At 41.5% G+C, this 22,701-nt stretch overlaps 1 protein-coding gene and 1 long non-coding RNA gene across 7 annotated transcripts in view; one reads left to right on the forward strand and one right to left on the reverse strand.

The window, feature by feature from the left end:
* LOC109273132 (uncharacterized) overlaps positions 1 to 19,992 on the forward strand; it is a 71,740-nt gene extending 51,748 nt beyond the window's left edge. For 2 of the 3 annotated variants that reach the window (XR_008423971.1, XR_008423969.1), the window contains exons 2-4: positions 13,399 to 13,617; positions 17,250 to 17,425; positions 19,398 to 19,992. This is a non-coding gene — a long non-coding RNA (uncharacterized LOC109273132). Of the gene's footprint in view, positions 1 to 12,354; positions 13,618 to 17,249; positions 17,426 to 19,397 lie in introns of those variants that run through there. The other variant, XR_002082837.2, reaches the window with a different exon arrangement.
* Positions 6,167 to 22,701, reverse strand: part of MAP3K20 (mitogen-activated protein kinase kinase kinase 20) — a 191,713-nt gene continuing 175,178 nt past the window's right edge. For 3 of the 4 annotated variants that reach the window (XM_053907642.1, XM_053907644.1, XM_053907640.1), the window contains exons 17-20: positions 17,744 to 17,860; positions 15,163 to 15,237; positions 12,172 to 12,322; positions 6,167 to 8,210 (exon numbers count right to left, since the gene is read on the reverse strand). In XM_053907642.1, the coding sequence (XP_053763617.1) occupies positions 7,510 to 8,210; positions 12,172 to 12,322; positions 15,163 to 15,237; positions 17,744 to 17,860 (1,044 nt within the window). In that variant the 3' untranslated portion in view covers positions 6,167 to 7,509. The remainder of the gene's footprint in view (positions 8,211 to 12,171; positions 12,323 to 15,162; positions 15,238 to 17,743; positions 17,861 to 22,701) is intronic. The other variant, XM_053907646.1, reaches the window with a different exon arrangement.

Genomic DNA, 22,701 nt, shown 5'->3' on the forward strand with positions numbered 1-22,701 from the left:
CTGATGAAAGAGGAAATATAATTGCCTTGATGTTTTTAAGAAGCATTTAGTCATAGCTACTAATCCACAAAGACTCTCCCGGTTTCTATGGAGACTTAAGAAAGCCCAACTGTACCAAAATAAAATAAGTGTTAACCTATAGCTGCCAGACCTCAGGAACACCAGTTTTATGTATGATTAAACATTTTGCGAAGCACGGGCTTCCATGAGGACAGTGTAGAGGAGAGCTGCAATGGGGTGGCCTTGAGCTCCGCCTTGGCCTGTAGCAGGCCGAGGTGCTGGGCAGGTGCGTCACTCCTATGGGCTTTGGTTTCTTCATCTGTAAAGTGAGGGTACTGAACTTCTGGAGACGGTCTTCATGATGCCTTCCTGCTCTAACACTCAGTTGAAGTAGCTTGGGTTTGAAATTTAGATTGTGGGAAAATGCAAAAGAGGCAGAAAAGGCAAAGCTCAGAGGAGGTGGCAAACCACAATTGGGGAGTACAGTGATTTTTCTAGTGCCTGTGGGAGCCAGCTACAAGGTGACTCAGAGACTCTTACCTGGTATTCACACCCTTGGGTTGTCCCCTCCCATACTGATAGGGCTACCCTGTGTGAACAGTAAGATAGGATGGGAAGTGACCGTGACCGTGTGTGATTTCTGATGCTGTCACAAAAGACATTGTGGTTTTCACTTCCTTGATTCTGTTTCTCTCGGGGAATCTAGCCACCATGTCGCGAGGATACTTGAGTATGTGAAACTATACACATGAGAAGGGACTGAGGCCTCCTGCCAACACCCAGCACCACCTGAGAGAACCGTCTGGGCCAGCAGACCCTCCAGCCCCAGTCAAGCCTTCAGATGAATGTAGCCCCAGTGAACATCTTGACTAACACTTCATCAGAAACCCAAGCCAGAATCAGCCAGCTAAACCATTCCTGAATTCCTGAACCACAGAAACTATGTGAGATAACAAATGTTTATTCTTATTTTAAGCCACTAAATGTTTTGTGATAAATTACTCCACAGCAATACATAGCAGTTGCAATGCCTGTGTGAACAATATAGTTGTTGATATAGAATGTTTTTATAACATGCACTGGTTATTTCACCATCATTCCTTAATTTATTCACTCATTAAAAACTTTATTGAGAACCTATTGTGTGCCAGGCACTGTACCGGGTGGTGAAATTCAGGAAAAAATGCAGTTTCCTGTCGTGGAGCAGCTCATAATCTGGGAAGCTGGGGACTGGGTGGGTGGTGGCAAACCATAGATGCTTATAACAGATGCCACTTTGGTATCCCTGCTTTAGTATTGCATTTTCCATTTCTACCGGTGTTTTGAGTACATCAACTTCGGCTGTGACTTCAGTGGTTGAAGAGAATGCTCATCAGTTACTGCCAAATGACAGTTTTTGGTTTTAATAGGAGTGATCAATACCATCAGCTCCCCCTTTAAATGCTAATGAATGCTTTAACACAGCAGATGTAGACATACAGTACACTGCAGATTAAAATTAGGCACAAAATTAAATTGCTTACACATAGCAAGGAGCCAGTTTGGACATCTTGATAATCAGCCACAACCAGCTGACAGATCTTGAATTGTCCCTGCACCAACGTCAAGCCTCCCCCAGGCTCAGCCAGAGCAGGAATCATCTGGCTCAGGAATGTGCCTGGTACCTTTGGGTATGAGAAAGGAAAACTGCCAGGTCAGACTTTCAGTAAAGCTTTATGTACGTTTAGGAGCAGTCACAGCTGCACTGGGGAGGGCACTAGGATTAGAAACAGTTGCTAGTCATTAAAAAGAACTTTGGGCTTCTGGAAAGGAAAGCCTTATAGTGAGACTATAAGTGTCTAAAAAGACAATGTCTATATGTGAATGTCTTGAACACACATAGTATTTCTATTCTCTTTTCTTCCTGTGACAAGCATTTATAGAGAGCCTGTGTTTATAGTGCTATACTCTAGAGATTCAAAGTGGAAAATCATACAGTTCACCATGATACAAAGAGCTGTTTCTTGGGAAAAATAGTCTGACTTTTCCCTGGGGGACTTGACTTAGCCGCAATTTGCTGTCAGTGATAAGCCCCAAATTTAATCAGTGCCTCTGAGTTCTCAGGGGCCAACTCCCATTGGCAAAGCTCACAAAAGGCTGATGTATAAAGTCAGAATGGCAAGTATTTTAACACTAGAAATGCAACTCTAAAGTGGATTGGAGACTCTTGGTAAGGTCACTTAATGAGAAGATTAGAGCAAGAATTTAGATGATTTATTATTTAGATGATTTGCTAGGCTCATTAATTAATGTATTCATTCAGCAAATAGACTGAGTACCAACTCTGTGGGATACACTGGTCGTCAAGATAGGCACGGTTCCTTGCCTTCAGAGATCTGATAGCCTAGTAGGACATACAGATAACTAAATTTGGGGACAATTATAACAATGGGGAATACATATGATTGAGTAACCAAAAGGTTCTCATGAGGGAAGGAAGGCCTTACCCAGGCCTGGGGATCTTGGAAGGTGTCCTGGAGGCAGTGATGTCTTAGCAGAGAGCTGAAGGATGACCTAGCCACACAGTGCCAAGGAAGCTGTATGGAGGGATTACCAGTTTTGAAGACCAGAAGGAACATGGCAGCAATTCAGTGTGGCTAGAGCATGGTGTTTGATTGCCGTGGGGAGAGGCAAATGGGGATACAGAAGAACGGGACCATATGACTGTCTCCACAGCAGGTTCATATTTCTCCAACTGAGTGGATTCTCATGTCTGTTTGGAAGGGGTTCTGCTGGACAATATTGTCCTCCTTAAGGGGTCTCCATGCATGACTGCATAGATTGTGCCCAGCATGAAGGCCTGGCATGGATAGTATGGCTAACCTTTTACTTTATGGGTCACCTCATCTTGGGCTTCCAAGATTGACCACCCCTGGTTGTCTCCAAACCTGTCTCCAAACCTATACCCTGACCCTCCCTCCACCTCTAGAAGGTTCATGCTGTCTTTGGATTGCCTCGTACTTCCAGTCTGATTTGCAAACATGTTCTTCAGATCTGGGAGATATTGCAGCATTTGTGGCCATTCCACTGATTACATCTCAGAGGTTAGTCTTGCTTTCCTGTTGACACATTCTTGGGCATCCCTGCACTGTTCTCACAGAGGACCTTTGGGGGAGTGGGTTTGAAGGGTTGAGTAGTGGTGCTAAGGAGTGAGTGATGAAAGGCCTGCAAGAGGAGTACCGAATGGGGAAAATTGTTGGAAATGTGGAGGGAGAAGCAGGATGTTCCCTGGATCTTGAGGCCTGAGTGGGATTTCTCTAGTGGTAAGGGAAGGATCTGGACGCCTGGGGGACTGTTGAGGATATGGATCATTGGTTCTGGAGAGTTAATCTTGATTTTGGTTTTGCATGAATGAACTATGAGGGCATGAGTCTTCTTCATTCTTTAACCCTCTTGATTTGGCCATGCATTATTTGGTAAGCTCATTCGTCAAAGGAAAAGGGCAATTGAGTAAAAAGTCACTGGTGCCGGCTCCGCTGAAGTCTGGACAAGTTTGACCATGGATCTGGCATTTCTTCCACCTCTGGAATCTTAGAAACCAGTTTCAGTAATAGCAAATAGAGGTAAGCCCAGGGCTTAAGCTCTGACTTCCCCAGGGCATCCTGGCCTACCTAGAGCCTCTCAGATCTGGTGGTGGCAAGAGATTTTATAAGCCTCCTAAGTACAGTGTCTATAATTTAAAATTTCAGTAATGCTATGTCCTGAACAAGTTGGCACAACCAAATCGTGGCATCCTATAACTGAGCAGTTTCTGAGAGCCAAAATTTTGGAAGCATGCTGTATCTGTACCAGCTTGTTGAGGCAAATTGATAGATTATGGAGAATGTACTTATAAAGTAGCTGTTACTTCTCTAATGGAAAAATCTCTGTGAAGTCAGAATGCCCAGAGCTGTGTCCAGGATGTTCTGGCTCTGCTACTTCGTACTACTGGACATTTTGATTTCCCTAGGACATCTGACTCTATATGGATGAAATATTTTTATCAAAACTATATAATTAAGATTTTTTTTCAAGAAAGAATTGCATGAAGTGAATGTCATTGTCAATTTAATTTCCTGATTTTCTATCCAACATAATAAAATTGCCCCTTTTTTTTTTTAAATTTTTGAGAGAGAGAGAGAGAGAGAGAGAGACAGAGACAGAGACAGAGAGACAGAGTGCAAGGAGGGGAGGGGCAGAGAGAGAGAGAGGGAGACACAAAACCTGGAATAGGCTCCAGGCTTTGAGCTGTTAGTGCAGAGCCTGATGCAGGGCTCAAACTCGGGAATAAGGAGATCATTCCCGGACGCTTAACCGACTGACCCACCCAGGTGCCCCGCCTCTCATTTTTATATTAAATTTTTTATTGTATCATTTTTTCCCCATGGGATCAGTTCTTTTCAATTTAAATTTTACATGAAGGTTTTATATATCAAAAGTTGTTTTGTTGAAATTTTACCAGTTATCACTTGTGCCACTGTGGGTATTCTTTTGTGGCAATTGTTTCTTAATCTAATTTTCCCAGGTTAGATTTTACCATTCTCAATTTCACTGTGAATAGTTTTAAATACTGCAGTTTAATTGTTATTATTCTTATGAACTATATTCGTTATTAACTGGTTGAAAACAATTGTTAGTTTATATTTATTTCTAAAATTAGTCCCTGATAAATAATCTCCAGTTTTCCTTTACAGATTTGGGATTATTTGATTATTCAGACTATTTCTATAGAATTGCTAATTCAGTGACTTTGCAGAGAGCAAAATATCTTGCTTTGTTTGGGCTGAGCCTAGAATAATGACTACCTGTATGGTAGCAACCAACATAGATTCAGCAGTTCCAGATCCTGTCAAAAACCTCCTTAATGACACTAAATCACCACATTTAGAGATGCCCAACTCAAGATGTATTTTCTTAATTTGTTTCTACTGGAATTTTTTCTCTTAAAATATCCTTTTTTTTTTTTTTTTTTTTTTTTAATCCAGCCTCTTGTAAGTTCTATAATTTCTCATTGTTGGCAACTGATTTAGTTGGATGGAAAAAAAAATTCTATTAATCCTTGCTCTGTTCTTATTTCATCTTTCAACCTGGCAAGCAACTCTTGGTGAATAAGCATCATTAGAAAAAAAAAAGAAAGAAAGAAAGAACATCCAACTCTTATTATTTCTTTACAACCAAGAATCAGATTCTAGATATTGTTGTTTTCGTTTTGACTGGGAGCATTGATGCTAACAAGTATTTTTTCCAAGAGGTACTACAAAATGGTCAGTTTTGTGTGCTCTTGGAATAACCAATTTGCAATCAGCTACTACACTAAATAGGGCTGAGGTCATTAAGTCATTTCACTACCAGCCTGGATTCTCTAACCCATAGCCCAGGAAAGCAAGAAGTAGAGAAAATAGACTGTAACAAGCAATCATTCGTGTAACACTTTTTAAACTAGAGTCTTAAATAATTCTTCAAAATGCCCATTTTGGTTAGTAATTAAAGCCATACTTTGTGTTCCTTTCAGACTGACTTAGTTAAGACTCTGTTCTGTGTTTAGCCACTTACCCAAAAATTCTCATCAGAGAAATTTATTGCTTATTTGGAAGCAGCATGCCATTAAGGTAGCATACTTTCTATTAGTCCATTTTTCTTTAAATTTAAACTCAAAGGGCATGGGGAAAATAATTGAAAACAGACTGTAGTAGCTATCAGATTTGTGAGAAAAGATCACAGTGGAGCTTACAACCTTAGAGATGTTGGTTATCCATGATGGAAAAGAACACCTTGCTCTCTGATTTTACCATTCTCCATTGCTTTTGCTTATAAATGCAGGTGGCAAACAATACAACTTACAACATTGAATTGTTGCATCAACGTTTAGGTCACAGCTTCCCTTGTAAATAAAGGTCATTTCCTATAACCTTGACTTTATTGCCTCCCAAAGATGGTTTCCTCCACCAGGCCCCAGGCACTGTGTTAGAGCAGATCCACTTCTCTGGGAATATAAGCATGTCCTTGATGACTGGTTTCTATTAAGAGAGAACTCAACCCCATAGAATTACCAGTGTGGCATTTGAATTTCTACAGAGCACTGAGAATCCTGTGCAGGCAAAGGACACTGGATATTCAGGGTTAGTGAATGTTGAACAGAATCTCAGAATGTATTGGAATGTAACATTTATTTATTTGACATAAAAGTTTATTTCCTCCTGACTTTCTGAATTGTAAACAATGAAGAATTTCCCAAGTTGGATCTCACGATTCCTGTCCTAAACGGCAGGCAGTTTCCTCCCACCTGTACCGGTTACCTCTTTTCCCCCAGCTGCTTAGAGCTTTCTTGCTTCAAGGATGGTATTTACTGGCTGGTGCTAACAAAGATGTTGGTAATTTTAAATTTCTTTGGCTTGTGGCTTGTGACGTTATTATCCCACTCTGTGTCTGTTTTCTTTCAGATTTTAGATTTCTGACATTCCAGGGGGTCTTTGTGGACTTTTTTTTCCCTCTTTGCTTCTCCTTTAGTAAAATGTACAAAATAATATTCAAAAGCAGTCCCTGGGAGCTTTGGAAAAGTAGTAACCACAAATCTCCTAGGCAGTTTAGATCTTTGGTTTCAGATGAGTCTTAATGAAGGAGATATGCATCATAATCAAGATTAAGTTCAATAACCTCTTTTATTGCCTAAAAATGACAAGCCAAATTACTTCAGCTCTGACCAGGATAAGAATCCAAATACCTTACTAAAATAAATACGAACCAGCAGTGTCAGGATGCGGGTAAGGCAAGTGAGGCCCTTGCCTAGGGCACAAAATTTAAGGAGGCCTCAAGAAAAACAACCAAAAACTCCCAACATCTCAGTAATCGAGATAAATGATACTTTAATGCAGTATTTTTTAAATTAATGCAAAAATTCATGATGAACAAAATATCAAAGTTTTCAAATAGGATCTACAGTAACAGTGCCTTACCAAGCCATACCGGGGTCTAAGACAAGAGGGAAAATCAGTAATACTGATCCTATATTTATGTAGAATTTTGATTTGTTTATCACAGAATTTTTGCATTAATTTTCATTTATTTAAATATTGCATTAGAATGTTATGTATCTTGATTGCCGAGCTTCCTGGTACCCCCTGAACTTTTGCACCCAAGACAAGTGCCCCACTGAACCTCACCCTAGCCCAGGCCCTGCTAACCAGAATGGCGGTGGTTAGGGAAATGAGGTGGCATATCCCCTCCTGTCAAAATGTTAATTTGGGGTGTGGGGATGCAGGTATGTATAGTTATGTTGAAGTCTAGTTATCATCCTTGGCAGCCAACATCCATCATTTTAGCTGTGGTTTGGCTGTAGTCTCAATTAGAAGGCATTTCCTAAATCCAAAATTGGAAAAGTTGTCTTTTTGTTAATTCCGTCTGAAGGTATTATCAAAATCCATTACATCTTAAAAAAGAAAAAAAGAAAAGGAAAAAAAAACCTGCTTAAGAAAACTTCTCTAGTTCAGTTCATCAAAAGTTTCTCCTTCCCCGGTAGTTTCCTCTGGCTCTTTCCCTGTTAGTCTTGGCAGGAGAGGGCCTGTGAGGTTTCTTTCGGTATTCCACTTTTGTCCATCCTCCTTCGCTGACTCTGCTCTCCTCTTCACTGGCTCTTGAGTCTGTCTCTGTGTGCAGAGGCATCCCCGGTATGGTCCTGGACCGGTGGCAGTCATTTGGACTTCTCTTAAAGTCAGGCGACTGGTGAGTATTGAGTGCTGACTGAGAAACCCCGTAGAATTTTCCAGAATATCTTTCTCTTGAAGGAGTGGAATGCTGACTTTTCCCACTGTACCTTCCCCTAGGAGAAGAATTGAGTGATGCACTACCACGATCATATTTGTTTTTGCTTCTCTCTGAGTACCGACCCCTCTCTAAAGAGTTGTCACTTGGAAGACTGGAAAAGCCACTGTCCCTGGAGTTGAGATGCAGAGAAGAGAAGTTTTTGGTCAGTCCATACTGAGTAGGAGAGGAGCTTCTGGATTGGTTTATAGGTGTAATCTGTTGATACTTAATGGGCACCTGGGTCCGCCTTACGGCAGCAGCATAGGAATCCTGGTCATTGAAATATGAGAAGAACTGTGACCCCAGAATAGGATTGCTCTGAGAACGTTGTAAAGAAGTATCGGATGCAATCTGCCGCATCCTCAGAGTATCCAGCCACTGGCGATCAGCACCTGCAGAGGAAATGGAAATGAGCATCTTTTAAGACACTGTAAAGCTGCAGGTCTAATTCATAAGACTGCCTTGAGATAATTCAAGCCTGTTTGGATGCTTCAATCTTTACCATTCAGAGAAGTTCTAGGCTAGGTATAAGGACATTTCCTTTATTATTAGAAACACTTTTTAAAAAATAAGGGTGATTGCACTTACTGAGTATGTTATATGCTTGGCATTGTTCCATAGGCTTTAATTACATGACCTTATTTAATCCTCTCAATAATCTTCTCAGGTAAGTACTAATAATCTGTTTCTGTAAACAAGGAGACTGCAGCTTGGGAGGCTAGGTAACTTGCCCAAGGTCACTCAGCTAATCCAGGTCTTTCTGCATCTAAAACCCATCTTTTTCCCACTTAGCCATGTTGTCACTTCTAGAGATTGCTATTGGTGTGTTTTGAATGGTAAGGGCATGTTCAGTAAATGAAAGGCTTTTTGCCACCAGGCACTTTTAAATCCTCAAGAACCCTCAGTGCAGATAAAAGAAATTGGGTTCCAGCCGGTTGAGACAGCTAGGGATTGCTTGGAAGAAAGACTGTTCACATCTCCAGAGGAGAGATTCTGAGGTCCAGGAATAAGAAATGGTTTGTTTTTGTTTTTGTTTTTGTTTTTGTTTTTAATCCATGAAAAATGAAGCTTCACAGCAAACAGGAAGAGAAGTTAAGGTAAAAAAAAAAAAATGGTGAATTAACAGGAACCATTTGGTAAGCTCTATTTCAGTGAATAAGTAAGTCCCTCCCTCTTTGGGTCTTTTCTGCCTCCCCCAGGGCCTGAACCATATTGCCCACATTCTTGAGTTCCCTGTAGTCCTCCCTGGGCTGTTCTTGCCATGAGTTCTGGAGAGGAATAGAAGCCCGCTCACTCCTGACTCCCAGCAAGCAGCCTCCCTCACTGCCCTGCACAGGTTGACCTGCTGTGTCCAGACACTCCTCACAGCTTCACCCAACCGCAGTGCCTTCTTGCCTTCCCCTTGATTTCTCTGAAATTTTAGCTTCTGACAGAGCCCTGATTTTGTCCTGCATCCAACCCCCTGCTGGAGCCATGCACAGTGGGGGACGCTGACCACATTCTGGCTCTAGTGGCAGACTTTGATTGGCCTGAGCCAGATGCAGTGATATCATGTTGCTCATTTCTGGCTGAGGCAACTGGAGAGGTGGTCTGCTGGCGGCATGTAGGCAGGTCTTTCTCACCCCTGGACAGGAGAGCAGGGAAGGCATCGGCCTTTTGTGGCCTCTGCACGTTGCTGTATCTTTGTGTGGCGACAGTAAATGTGGCAGAGCTAGGGGGTGGGTAAAGGCACATACTAAGATGGCAGAGCAGAAGGAAGGAGAGGTTTGTTCCTGGTCCTCAACATGAGTGAGCCAGCTTCTCTCACTGGGCCTGAGCCCAGCTGCCTTCTGGACTTCTTCAGTCCAGAAGATAACTATTTTATTACAGCCGAAACCCGTGTTTCAGAGCTTTTGCATGCCAAGGTTGCTGGTCCCTCCTCCCAGTTTTTGATTCATCAGGTCTGGGGTTGGGCTTGAGAATTTGCATTTCTTTTTTAATTTTTTTTTTTTTAACGTTTTATTTATTTTTGAGACAGAGAGAGACAGAGCATGAGCAGGGGAGGGTCAGAGAGAGAGGGAGACACAGAATCCGAAACAGGCTCCAGGCTCTGAGCTGTCAGCCCAGAGCCTGATGCGGGGCTCAAACTCACGGACCGCGAGATCATGACCTGAGCCGAAGTCGGACGCCGAACCGACTGAGCCACCCAGGCGCCCCGAGAATTTGCATTTCTAACAAGTTCCCATTGATCCTGAGGCTACTGTTCCTGGGACTGCACTTTGGTCCATTTGGGAGGAAGACAGTTGAAGTTGGATTTTCTGTTACTTGCAGCTAAAATATATATCCTAATTGGTCCAGGTGGTGTCCTCTGAGTTTTCACAGCAAAAGGGAAAAAGAAATACAAGGAAGAAGGAAGGGGGAGGCAAACTAGCTAAAACTGAAGTGAGCCATGGGGGGGGGGGTCACTCTCTCCTTTTATCCCACAACCTCTCCAGTTAATAATAGAGGGAAAGGTTTATCCAAAGCCATTCTACTGGGAGATTGAAGGGTATTGACGTTTCCTAACTCTCTTAGAGAAATAATTTGCTTTCTCCCAAAAGATTTAGACATCAGAGAGGTACAGGACACTTGTCAGACATCTGCTTATTGTCCTCTTTGGGGAATGTCTCTCCCCTGTCTCCACCCATATGGCTACAGTTCACCGCACAGGATGTCCTCACCACCTGCGTCCCCCACTGGGCTATGCTACCCACCACCACCTCCTCCTGCTGATAGAGTTAATTGGTCCAGAAGAGAATGCTTGGAAAAAACAGCAACAGTCTTACTCCAGGAAATCTAGAATTGGAACTGTTGAAGTATTTGGTGATTCTCAAAGTGGTGGGATTTGAACCATGTAAAACTTGGAGGCAGTTGGCAGCTATTCTGTGTCCTGTGGCTGGGGAAACAGAAAACCAGCTTTTAGTAAAAGGGAAAAATATAGCAGAAGTGGAGAGAGAAGACGCCCACAGATTGCACAGGAGTGTTGTAGGGATCAAATAGAATCGTAGCAATGAAAGTAAAATGTGGCCGGTAAATATTAATTATTTGGGAGGGGAAAATTATTATAGTAAGAAGTCCTTTTAAAGGTGATAGTAGGCATGCAAGAAGAGATTGTTGGATTACCAAATAAAAGAACTTAGAAATGCCATGCTCCAGGTAAGGGCCACTAGTGAGAATCAACACCCATTACCTGGGTTAGTGGTGTGTAGAAACAGCTTGCCCTAAGAGAGGTTTGAAAATATGTGTGTACCCGAGAAGGCATGGTGAAAACTCCAGTTCAGTTGTGGTGGCCAGAATGTCTTGTCATGATTCATTGTGAAAGAAAATAACCAAACCAACTGCCCCACCCCCACCCCCCCAGCTGGCCGATGTATGGAAAGATCTGGTCCAGTTGGTAAGCTAGTCCTGAGAGTAGAGGACGGTTAGCTAGGTTCTCATAACTCAGTGACAGCAGTCATCGGGGTACGTTATCTCCATGCCATCAAAGAACCTTATGATATGGCTTTTCAGGTATATTTTCTTACCAGGAAAAATAATGCACTGACCAGGAAACATGTATTTCTGGTTCGCTGGGCAGGTATATTTCTCCTGGTAAAAAGTGAATTGCATGGGGGTTTATGCACCCAACTTCCATGCATCTGTTAGCTTGTTGCAGTCCCCCAGAGCCTAACTCTGGGTTGTATTAGAATTTCTAGACATCTATGAAGGTGAAGGTCAGGACCTCTTCCCTGAATCTACCAAATAATGACCAATTTAACAGCAAGGCGGCCAGGCTTCCCTTGTGTAATTTCTAAATTGTTTCAGTGTAGCATCTGTAATTACTGTCACTACTGTCCGTCATATGCATTTCATGTTTTCTCTTTCTCTGTCCTCCCTTACCTTTGTTATTCCCCTCTCTTCCTCCCTTCCTCCTACCCTTCCCCTATCATTCTTATGCTCTGATGTATCCGTGGTGTTCAGGATGCAAGAAATTGCCCCAGTCATCGCATTGGTTTCATAGGAATGTTTGCGGGACACGGAAGATTAATATCTGTCTATGACTTGGGAAACGAAATATGTCAGTGTATAAATAGACATATGCTTATTTACCAGTATAACATAATTATTAATTTTCGTCTTTATCATAGTTATCCAAATACTGAAATTTATTGTAATATGCTAATATTTATAAGCCCATAAACACTACTGTTCATATAGTATGTGTATAAGACCAATATTCTAAAAATAGAAGAAGGAAGTCTTATATTGTCTGTTACCAGACTGGCACTTATCCCTGGTATGAGAAATTGATATTTAAGGTTTTGGAATCTAGTCTAGCACACATCTCTAACTTACTTGAATCAGACCTGCTTCTAGAGCTGCCCTCTAAGTTGGGGAGTAGTGTCTGAATGGCAAGCTGAACGGTTTTCACTTCATCCTGAGGTTTCATTCTACTCCACTGAATTGAGTGGACATGTTTAGTGCTCTTGGGAGCTCTAACATCACTCTGTAAAAAAAAAAAAAAAAGAGAGAGAAACAACGACATGCTTGTGCTTATAAAACAGGAAGAAAAGAACTCAAGTTATTATGTTACTCCCATTTAACTCCTGAGAACACTATTATCATAATGCATTAGGTGAAATATCAGCCTGCCTAAATATGGTAATCTGATTAAAAGGAAAGTGTTTTGTTTGTTTTTGATTTATTTTGAGAGAGCACACGTGTGCATGCACAAGAGCAGGGGACAGGCAGAGAAGAGAGAGAGAGAATCTCAAGTAGGCTCCATTGTCTCAGCCTAGAGCCCAATGTGGGGCTTGATCCTACAACCCAGAGATCATAACCTGAACCGAAATCAAGAGTCAGATGCTTAACTGAGCCAACCCAGGCGCTCCTAAAAGGAAAGTTCTGACCACTTTATTCCTTAGTGGATTATAGTAGTTCAAAATGTGGTTGTCATCTCCCAGAATTTATTCTATCTGGTGAATCTCAACTTACCTTTTTGCTTACTAAGGACTGAAAAACAATTTCTTCTGTTTAGAGTACTTGAAGACAGATTTGAATACATAAAAATCTGACCCCTGTTTTGCCCACGACTGCCTTTGATCAGCAGGGTAACTGAGTGGGTGTGGGCAGTCTGGTGGATAATTATCCCCATGGAGGGTGCAGGGTAACAGATACAAAAGTGAGACTGGGTAGGGAGGTAAAAATAAGGACTAGAAAAAGGAGAAGATACCAGATCAAGACACACCACCTTCTCATCCTGAAACCCTTCATCACCGGGTGTCACAAATCAGGTTCAGGAGCCTCTCAGACTTCGATATGGTTATGAAAATATGTTTAAAAAACCCTGCAGTGACAATTACAGACACAAGTAGCACATCATCACAGAGTATAAGGAGAAGGAGGAAGAGGAAGGAGAGAGGAGAAGAAAAGTTACTAAAAAGAAGGCTCTTCTGCATAGTGGGGGCTGGTCAACAGGTTCCACAACAGTCTAGATTCCATGTTTCTCAGGACCAATCAACTGTTCTTATTTAGGTTTTATGTCCTACCAGCAGCACTTTGACAGTTAATGCTATTTCTCAGGCACCTCATCCCTGACAAGCTGTGCTCCCTGGCTGGTGAGGATAAGGAACTATTGTAATACTCATTGGCTTCCGGCATCAGATCACCCTGGATAAGTGGACTAGCCAGGGTATGGATTTCCAATGCTGAATCAGAGCCAATCTGGCGGCTCAGAAGACCACCACAATGCAGCAGTGCATGGAGTCCATTTACAGGCTGACTTCCCTCATCTTACTGCTGGTAAGGGAACAGGTAGGACAACTGAGGAATAGTGGAAACTGTTTATAGTCCGAGAGCCTGGGTGTGACTCCACCGACCACCCCAGACCTCGGGACCTCGTTCTATCTCTCTGAGCCTGTTTTCCCTATGAAAGTTAATGCTGTCTATCTCTCAGTATTTATACAACGTTAATGGGATAAAACAGGTGTAAACTCCTGTTATAGTGCCTGGGTCTTGGTGAATCCTTACCAAATGTTTCCTGAATGAATAATAAAATGAATGAATGAAATACATGTCCTTTTGATGGCAGATGCATATTAATATAATATCTCCATGTGTCATGAGACTCTGGGGTCTACTTCTTCCCCTCCCCCCTGTTCCTGCAGGGTTTCTCTACCTTGTAAAGCATTATGTTCCACCAGCCATGTAGATATTGCTGATTTTTAAAAAAAAAGACTTAAATGCTTATTAATTTTTGACCGAGAGACAGAGTGTGAGTGGGGTTAGGGCAGAGAGAGAGGGAGACACAGAATCCAAAGCAGCTCCAGGCTCTGAGACATCATCACAGAGCCCGATGCAGGCTTGAACCTACAGAGCGTGAGATCATGACCTGAGCCAAAGTTGGCTGCTTAACCGACTAAGCTACCCAGGCACCCGAAGATACTGCTGATTTTAAAAACATAATTAGATTATTTTAAGCAATAGACTGCTTAAAACACCCCATTGGCTTCCAGTTGTGATCATAGTAAATCCAAACTCCTCACTGTGGCCCCACGAAGCTCTGTGATCCAGCCTGCCCCTTTCGGGAGCTTTGTCATTGTCCTCTGTGCCTCAGGAGCTTGGCCTTGACTCTCCTGTGCTCTTTCTTGCTGCCTCCTCCTCAGAGGAGAGGCCTTCCCTAACTAACCACCCAGTCTCATGGCCCAAGTCTCACTATTTTCTGGTTACCACTTATCACTCTCTGCTTATTGCTTACCTATTTATTATCGATCTCCTCTCACTGGAACCTCAAGAGAGAGTATAGATTTAGTCTGCCCTAATCATAGAAGAGTAACTGTCAGTAGGTATTTGCTAAATATGTGAATTTTAATCTTAGTAGCATATTTTTTAAAGTGTCAGTTTTTCTATTTATCCATATATAAAATATATGGAATCTGTTTTTGAGAATAGACCTCTCTCCCCACCAGGTGATAGTAGAAGTTGTTCTCTGTCCTTGTGAAGAATCGCTGATTTACCCCTAAACTCTAAGCACTAAGAAGGCAGAGCTTTGGTTTGGTCACTGTTTGGTATAACCCCAGTACCTAACATGTTACACAGCATGTAGATGTTCAATCATTAGCTGATGAATGGATGTATTACTGTCTCAATCTTTACCTGGGCAAGAATATCCTGTTCTCTTTCCTTACCAGCATTTTGTTAGAGTAATTATGTTAATCTTCCCATATTCATGTTGGTTAAATAATTTCTCTTCCGATTTTAAGCACTGTTGAGGGAGCTAATAAATTCCTACTAAGAAACTGATGGTAAAGCCACCAGCACCCCACCCTTGCCCAACCCCAAGCTTACCTCATATGTGACAGTGCATTCTACAGTCTGATTTTCCATTATTCCTACATTCCACTTCTCCATTACAAAGGGGGGCTGAAAAACAAAAGTTAGGATGGTCTAGTGCCTGCCCTACTATGGCATGGATCTTTGAGGCCAGCTGTGCCATATGCAATTGGCAAATAGGGTATAATGTCAGATTATCATGAAAGTCATGGTGTTGGTTCACGTGTGATTACTCACAACGTGCTAATGTCTTGGATGTTAGTTTTCATAAGACCTCTTTTTCTGTAATTCTAAACATCTAGTCTTAGTCCCACGATCTTCTCTTTTCTGATATACTACTCAACTCTATCATTAGGTCATTCATTATTCATGTTAATATTTTGAAGCATCAGTAGAAATCTCTGATAATTAAGAGAAAGACTTAACTATACAGACTCAGAAGTGCCTTCTTTGAATGCAAGCAATGGCTGGGTTAGTAGTTTCAACAACTACTCTGTTTTCACTGTATCAGGCTATCCAGCAAGGCTGTGCATGCAAAGGCTGCTTTGTGGCAACATTATTAAATGAAAGGATTAATGAAGAAGCCTATGCCTTTCACAAGGAGACTATGTCACCCCAAAACATAGCACTTTGACAGGTGTATTGTATTTTTAGCTGAAGACCATCAAAACCCAGAAGACTCAAGAAAAACTTTTACCTCTCCCATAACTGCCTGAAAGAATTTAGATAGGGCACCTGGCCCAGAAAGAGAGCTTTTATCAGAGATACTTTTTTTTTTTTTTTTTTTTTTTTTTTTAATCTGAAAGACCTATCTGCATGGCAGGGCAGGCTTCTAACTACCAAACATCTGCTCTTGTTATCTCCCTGTGAATTGCCTTCCCCTCTTTGAAGCCCCAGGCCCCTGGCTCATTCCTTAGCTGAGGATGGCATATATTAGCCTCAGCTTCCTGACTTGCCCGTAAGTCTCACATCTTTGGGGCTCCTGTATGTACAAAATTAAATTCTTCTCCTGTTAATCTGTCTTATGTTAATTTAATTATTAGACCAGCCCAAGAACTTAGAAGGGTAGAAGGAAACTTTTTCACCCTGACACCTTGGATCCCATTTTAACTTTGATGAAAATGGTTTTTATTATAAGTGAATCTCCACTCTTTTAACCACCCTCCACCCCTTCATTCTATACTTAAGGCTACAAATGACTGGCCTTGAGATGGGTACAAAGCACATGTGGTAGAGATTTAACTGGGTTCTTTTTTTTTTTTTTTTTCCTTTTCTCTCTTTTTAATTAGTATTGTTATGATTCTTTTGATGTTAAAAGTTCTACAGATTTTGAATGGTCTCCCCCAATCAATCCTGTTTTTCCTATAGCCCCCAGTTAATGTTGGTGTGTGATTTTGCACAAGATGTGGTTCCTTGGGAGTGCATATGTGGCACTATACCAGAAACACCTGTATTTGGCTTTAGAGCTGTACCCTGTCATTTTTGCTGTGAGTGGCTTCCTTCTGTTAGCAAGCAAGGACTTGGATCTTGCTTCTAAATGGCATAGGTTGGGGGGAAGGAGCAAGGATCTGTCCAGCCTTTAAGACATCAAAACATCATGTCCCAACAAAATAAAGGAAAGTTAAAACCAGATCATAACCTTTACAGATAAATAACACCATTGAAATGACTCCCAGTTACTCAGAAGATTCCAACAATGAATATCAAATCAATTGACTTGATGAATACACTTGTAAATTAAAAGGACTTGGATGTTTAGCAATCTTATGCCTGGGAAGGGAACACATTTGCAAGTCTAATGCTGTGGCTTTGAAGACTCTTCACTTCCCCACTTGTGTTTGTACCCAGGTTCTTCTCTGCTACCCACCCCACTTTCTTCACTGTAACCAAATACACAGTTCATCACGTACTAAAGAGTGGCTTATGTGAAGTTTCAAGTGATGGTCTGATGGATAGCATGGTTATTCACCCAAGTTGTTGACTTTCTCCTCCTGTTGAAGTCTCAAAGGTATTTTTTCAGATTTATTGGGACAGAACTGAATTTTTTTCCATTTTGAGGAGAAGCTAAGCATTTCTCTCAATCTGTCTTTTGTGTTGTAAAGGGCATGCTTCTACCACTGACCCTGAAGTAGTGAGGTGTTCTCTGGCCGGAGGTGTGAACTCAAGGAAGCTATGAAGACATCAACAGGTGCCTCCTGAATAACCTCACCTCAGTCCTTCAAGAAAGCCTTCCTCCGCACAAGTTTTTCAAAGTTTAAAAAATGACCTCAAATTTGAGGTAAATATTTTCATCATTGGCATTTTCTTTCCTTTAACAAATGACAGAGTAAGCATAAAGAAATAGAGAAGAAAATAAAAAAAAATTTAAACGACACTTTCTTGTAGTACTTTTTAGTTCACACAGCCTAAGTGGAATTTTAACAAAAAACTATTATGATCTCAATCGGCTAAATAAAATGTGCCTTTCAACAGGCAGCTTGAAGCTGAGCTGACGTGAACATCGACAAGCACAAAAGCACACTGCTGGGGGATTTTAATGTCTTTGTTTGATATCTGTGAATTCAAAAAAGCTTTTAAGCCGTAAATAGAACCCTACCTTTGTCATCTTTAAAATCTCTGCATCAGGTAGGTTAGTGTTGAATGTCACATCTTTGATGTAGGTTATTGCAATTTCATCCCCATCCATCTCCATATACATTTTCCACTTACAATCCTAGAATTAAAAGCAAAATTATAGAATTTCAGAGAGTGAAACAATTTCTCTAGTCCCAATGTTTTATAACACATGAAGTTTCCTAAATGAAATATTGAGGTAATTTTTTTTCCTTTTTTGAAAAAAGGACATGAAATTAGATCTCTTTATATATTTAAACAACCCCCAGTTCGTGCAGTCTTGAGACATAATTTATCAGTGTAAATGTTCTATTGTTATAGGAGTTGCAAACTCAAAATCCTAAAGGGACCAGGCATTTAATAATGAAAATGAGTAAAGCCAGGCAGTTTCATTATAGAGCCCTAAATTGTCATCTTTCAAAATAGACCCATTTAATTTACATATTAAACATTGTAGGAATATTTTTTTATTCGTACAAAGAAATGTGGACTTCCCATTTTGAAATACAAGGCCCTTTTAACTTTCACTTTGCCAGTGTTGATAATAATATGGGCTCAAGAAAGAGCTCACTTTCCTCTTAACAGGAGGGAACCCTGCAAATGTGATGTATGGCAACTGATAACTGGCTCATGTGTTGGGGAGTTACGGGAGGGTTAGGACTCTGGGGGTCTAAAGGGCAGCTGCCCTAAAGGGACAGCCATCACTCAGCTTCTGTTGCTTATCCCCATGTGGGAATATGACCTCAGTCTTGCTAGGTCCTTTAATGTTTCCCAAAAAGCTGGATATCTGGATTCTTATGTGAAACCTCTCGATTTTTAAAAATGATGTCACGTTAATTAAATTTTCAGTAAAACCACCATGTAATGAAAAAGGGCTCTATATCATTAGTCACCAGGGATGTAAATTAAAATGTCCCCACAATGAGATACCACTATATGCCCACCAAATGGCTAAGATGGATAACATCCAATGTTGGCCAGGATTTTGAGCTCCTGGATTGCTGGTGGAAGTGTAAATGGTACAATCGCTCTGGGGAAGGCTTTGGCAATTTATTATAAACATATATCCATATGTATAAACATACATCTATTTGATGACTCAGAAATTCAACTCCTAGGTATTTACCTGAGAGAAATGAAAAAAGACTTGTACAGTGTTGCTCTGAGTAGCTTTATCATAATAGCCAAAAAACAAAAAAAACCAAAAAACCCAAAAAACAAAATTAAAAGCTCCCTAGAAACAGGCCAAGTGTTCATTAGGAGAATGAGTTAAGTATCATATATTCGCAGAATGGAATGTTACTCAGCAACACAAAAGGAGCAGATCATTGACACATGCAACAAGATGGATGAAATCTCAGAACCATTACAGTGAGTGAAAGAAGTCTTATACAAAAAAAAAAAAAACATACTAAGGATTCCGTTTATGTGACATTCTAGAACAGATAAAACCAATCTGCAGTGGCAACATTTCAGAAAAGGTTGTTTCTGCAGATGGGGATTGACTGGTAAGGGGCATGGTGAGACTTTACGGGGGGCTAATACTCTGTTCACAGGGGTTTGAGTCATATAGGCATATGCATTTGTCAAAATTCAGCGAATGTATACTTAAGATGTGTGCATTTCTTGAACTCTAGCGCACTGAGATATTTAAGAGGAAGTGTATTGGTGTCTGCAAATGACTTTGACATGCATCAAAAACATGAAGATTGGTATATGGCTAGAGCGATAGATGGACATATATGTGATAAGGCAAGTAGAATAAAATGCTAATGGTTGCATTTAGCGGATAAGGGAGGATTCATTATAAATATATTTTTTTAACTTGGCTGTATGAATAATAATAAAAATGTTGGCAGATAAACACTGTGTGTGCAATGAAAAGGAGAAATACGCCATGTCTTTGCACCAAATTTGACCCCTGAACCATAAATTCACCTTCTCTTTTACATTACTTGAAGAATGAAGGATTCTGAGAGGTTAAGGATAATGTAGTGAGCACCTTACATGCTGAAACTAGAAAATGCTCTCATAGGAGTAGACCTGGAATGTCTCCTGAGCAAGCTCAGACAAAATTATTATGGAAAAGCACTAACAAAGAGGCTGTTGAAAACCTGTTGGCTTCAGCAGAAAGCTGGGGGAGCCCTTTGTTTTAGGAAAACTTCTAGATAAATTGCACAACCAAGCAGGGCACGTGCCTGAGGGGAGTGACCCTCTTTGCCCAACCACATTCACAAGATGGAGAGCCAATTAGTGAAGGAAAAGGTCTATTCAATAATGTGAAAACCCAGTTTTCGGTTAACAGAAGTCAGATCAGTCACTCAGAATGGACAGATCTCTCAGTATTGCTCTGTTTTGGGGCTGCTCCCTGGGCAGCGGGAGCCCTGAGGTAACTGGGCAGCATAATGACTATTTGAAGTCATGACTGCACTTCTCTGACATGGCAAGAGCCTCCTCAAGCAGTGGCTGGAATAAAAAGCCTTAGGAAAGATGAGGTGACTTAGTTCGGTTTCTTTTGCCTGTCCAGTTTTGGAACGAAGTTAGCCAAATCACAGGTGAAAGACCTCAGGCTGTGTGTAAATGCCCGAGGCCCTCGGCTCTCCCACCTCACAGCCTGAGAACTCTCCTTGACCTCAGGCCTGCCATAGACCGGCCTGTGCACGCGCTCAGAGGAGCTCTCTGTTGAGAAGGGGTTGCTGACAGGTGGGAACTCACATTGCTGGAGTGCTTAATCTGCTCCAGGCATGCTGCTGGGTACTCTGTGCTATTTTTGTTTGAGATCCACAGTAACCCTGCAAGTTAGGTTTATTTTCCCATTAGGTGAGAAAAATGAGGCTTAGGTAAATAAAGGAATTTTCCTAGGGTCTCCTGGCCATTAAGTGGTAGAGGTGGGATGATAATAGCACAAGGCCGCCTGGCTCCAGAGTTGGAGAAGCTGCCGATAGGGAAGGGCAATTGGGAGAGGTGGCAGGATGTACTCACTGGGCGGTTCTCAGAGCTCCACAATGGGACCAGCTATTGACAACAAGCAAGTGGAGGAAGGACCAGGGAAGATTTTGCTAATACAACTGAAAAAGCAAGTGGCCGCAGGTCCTCTCCTGCAGCAACTGCTTCCCTGTTCCCCAGAGTCCAACTTGGAAAAACAAGGGTCCCCATAATAGGGTTAGAGACCTTTTTACTTTTCAAATTCTCTTATCTGAAAGAAAGGCTTTTGCCTGAACCATAAAAGATAGCGACAGAAGCAATAAAACTATACTCAAAGGCACTGTAAGACAAGGGGGGCATTATCCATGTCATTAAATTACAAACCTGGGTGGGAAAGAAAATATGCAGTGTTCACTTCAATTATTAACTTAATCTGTCAGTGCCCTGACATAATCCTAGGGTTTTTTTTGGGGGGGGGGGCATCTGTGATTTCACTGCTGCCTAGTTAAGAAAAGTAACCCTCAAATCAAGTCATGGAATTCTTTAAATTCTGCTCAATTTCCTAATACCCGCAGGTATTCTCTGCATTTTTGCTACACAGCGAGTCATTAAGTTGTCAATGAATTGCATTGCTCACAACTACCAGGATTTAAACAAAGTATTGAATTCTACAGGACCCAATAGAGACAGGATGCCATGTGATGAGTTCTTGACCAATCGATCACTAAAAAGGTTTTCATAGCAGTAACATGAATTAAATCATCAAGAACATCACTAAAAGTAACAACATATTTATGAGCCTAATATAGGATCTTACGTGCAAAATTGCTGCCTTTTTAGTTTCTTGGTAGTGGTAGGAACCAGGTAGTGGGAATGTGGGCTCAGATGTAAAAGCCATTCACTTTTACCAGGGTGAACTATTGATTTGGGCTTGATGTGAGTGACAGAATTGTGAGTATTGATTTATGAATCGGAAACATTCAAGAGTCACTTTGGACATCTTGTGAACAACTCGCAGTCCTGACAGGCAGAAATCAAAAGCAGACAGCTCTGTATTCTGAGAGCCTTTGGGGGCCCGAAAGGACTTCTTTCCCAAAACCATTTCACCCCTGGCAGTCTGAAATGGCCCTGTTACTCATTTGGTTTAAAGGGTTGATGGTGATGATTAAGATAGAAATAATATAGAAAAAGAGTATACATTAAGCCATTACTCGGGGAGTAGCAGGGAATGAGATGAAAGATGACAGCTGAAAGTCCAGCTCCTGGAGCTTGAATTCCATTTCTGTCACTTTCCCCCCAACCTTAGCCAACTTATATAACCTGTTTGGACCTCGGTGTTTCTATTCACAAGTATGTTGAATGAGGATTAAATGAGATAATGTAAATAAAGTGCCCAGCACAGTGCCAGAGCCAAATAAGGAGCTTGGAAAGGAGCAATTGTAATTATCATTACCAACATTAGTCACCAACACAGCTCCAATTAGTTTATTAGACTAGCCACCCCATCATCTAGCAGCGATCTAAGGGAATGGGCCAGAAGTTGAGTAAGCTTTGACAAGCGAGAAGGTACAGAGTGTTTAGACAAGGACTCTGGCCAGAGTAGGCAGGTGCGGTCAGAGCATCTTACTTGGGCACCCAGAGGGCACCAAAGTCTGGTATCAGTGTTGGAAAAAAAGAAAAAAAGATGTAGGCAGTGGCACCATAACAATGACTGGTCTTATGAAATAAACAGAAGAAGGAATAAACTTGTATCTTCTCACATAGATGGATTATAGAACACCAATTCTGCCCCTTCCTGCTTCAGCAGGTCCTAATGCGACCCTACCAATAGGAACCATCGGATGTCTGGAGGACGGTGGCTATGAAATGGGATTGACAGCCTGAGAGCCTTACCTTGATGAGGAAACTGAAGCATAGAGAGATGGGGAAATCTGACCAAGATCTCACGGACAGAAGGAGATGGAGTTCGGAACTGATCTAAGGTAGTCTCTTGGTGCTATGAGAAGCAGGTCTCCA

This window comes from Panthera pardus, unplaced genomic scaffold (assembly GCF_024362965.1).
Source record: "Panthera pardus isolate Hobbes unplaced genomic scaffold, ASM2436296v1 HiC_scaffold_10, whole genome shotgun sequence".
Classification (NCBI taxonomy): domain Eukaryota; kingdom Metazoa; phylum Chordata; class Mammalia; order Carnivora; family Felidae; genus Panthera; species Panthera pardus.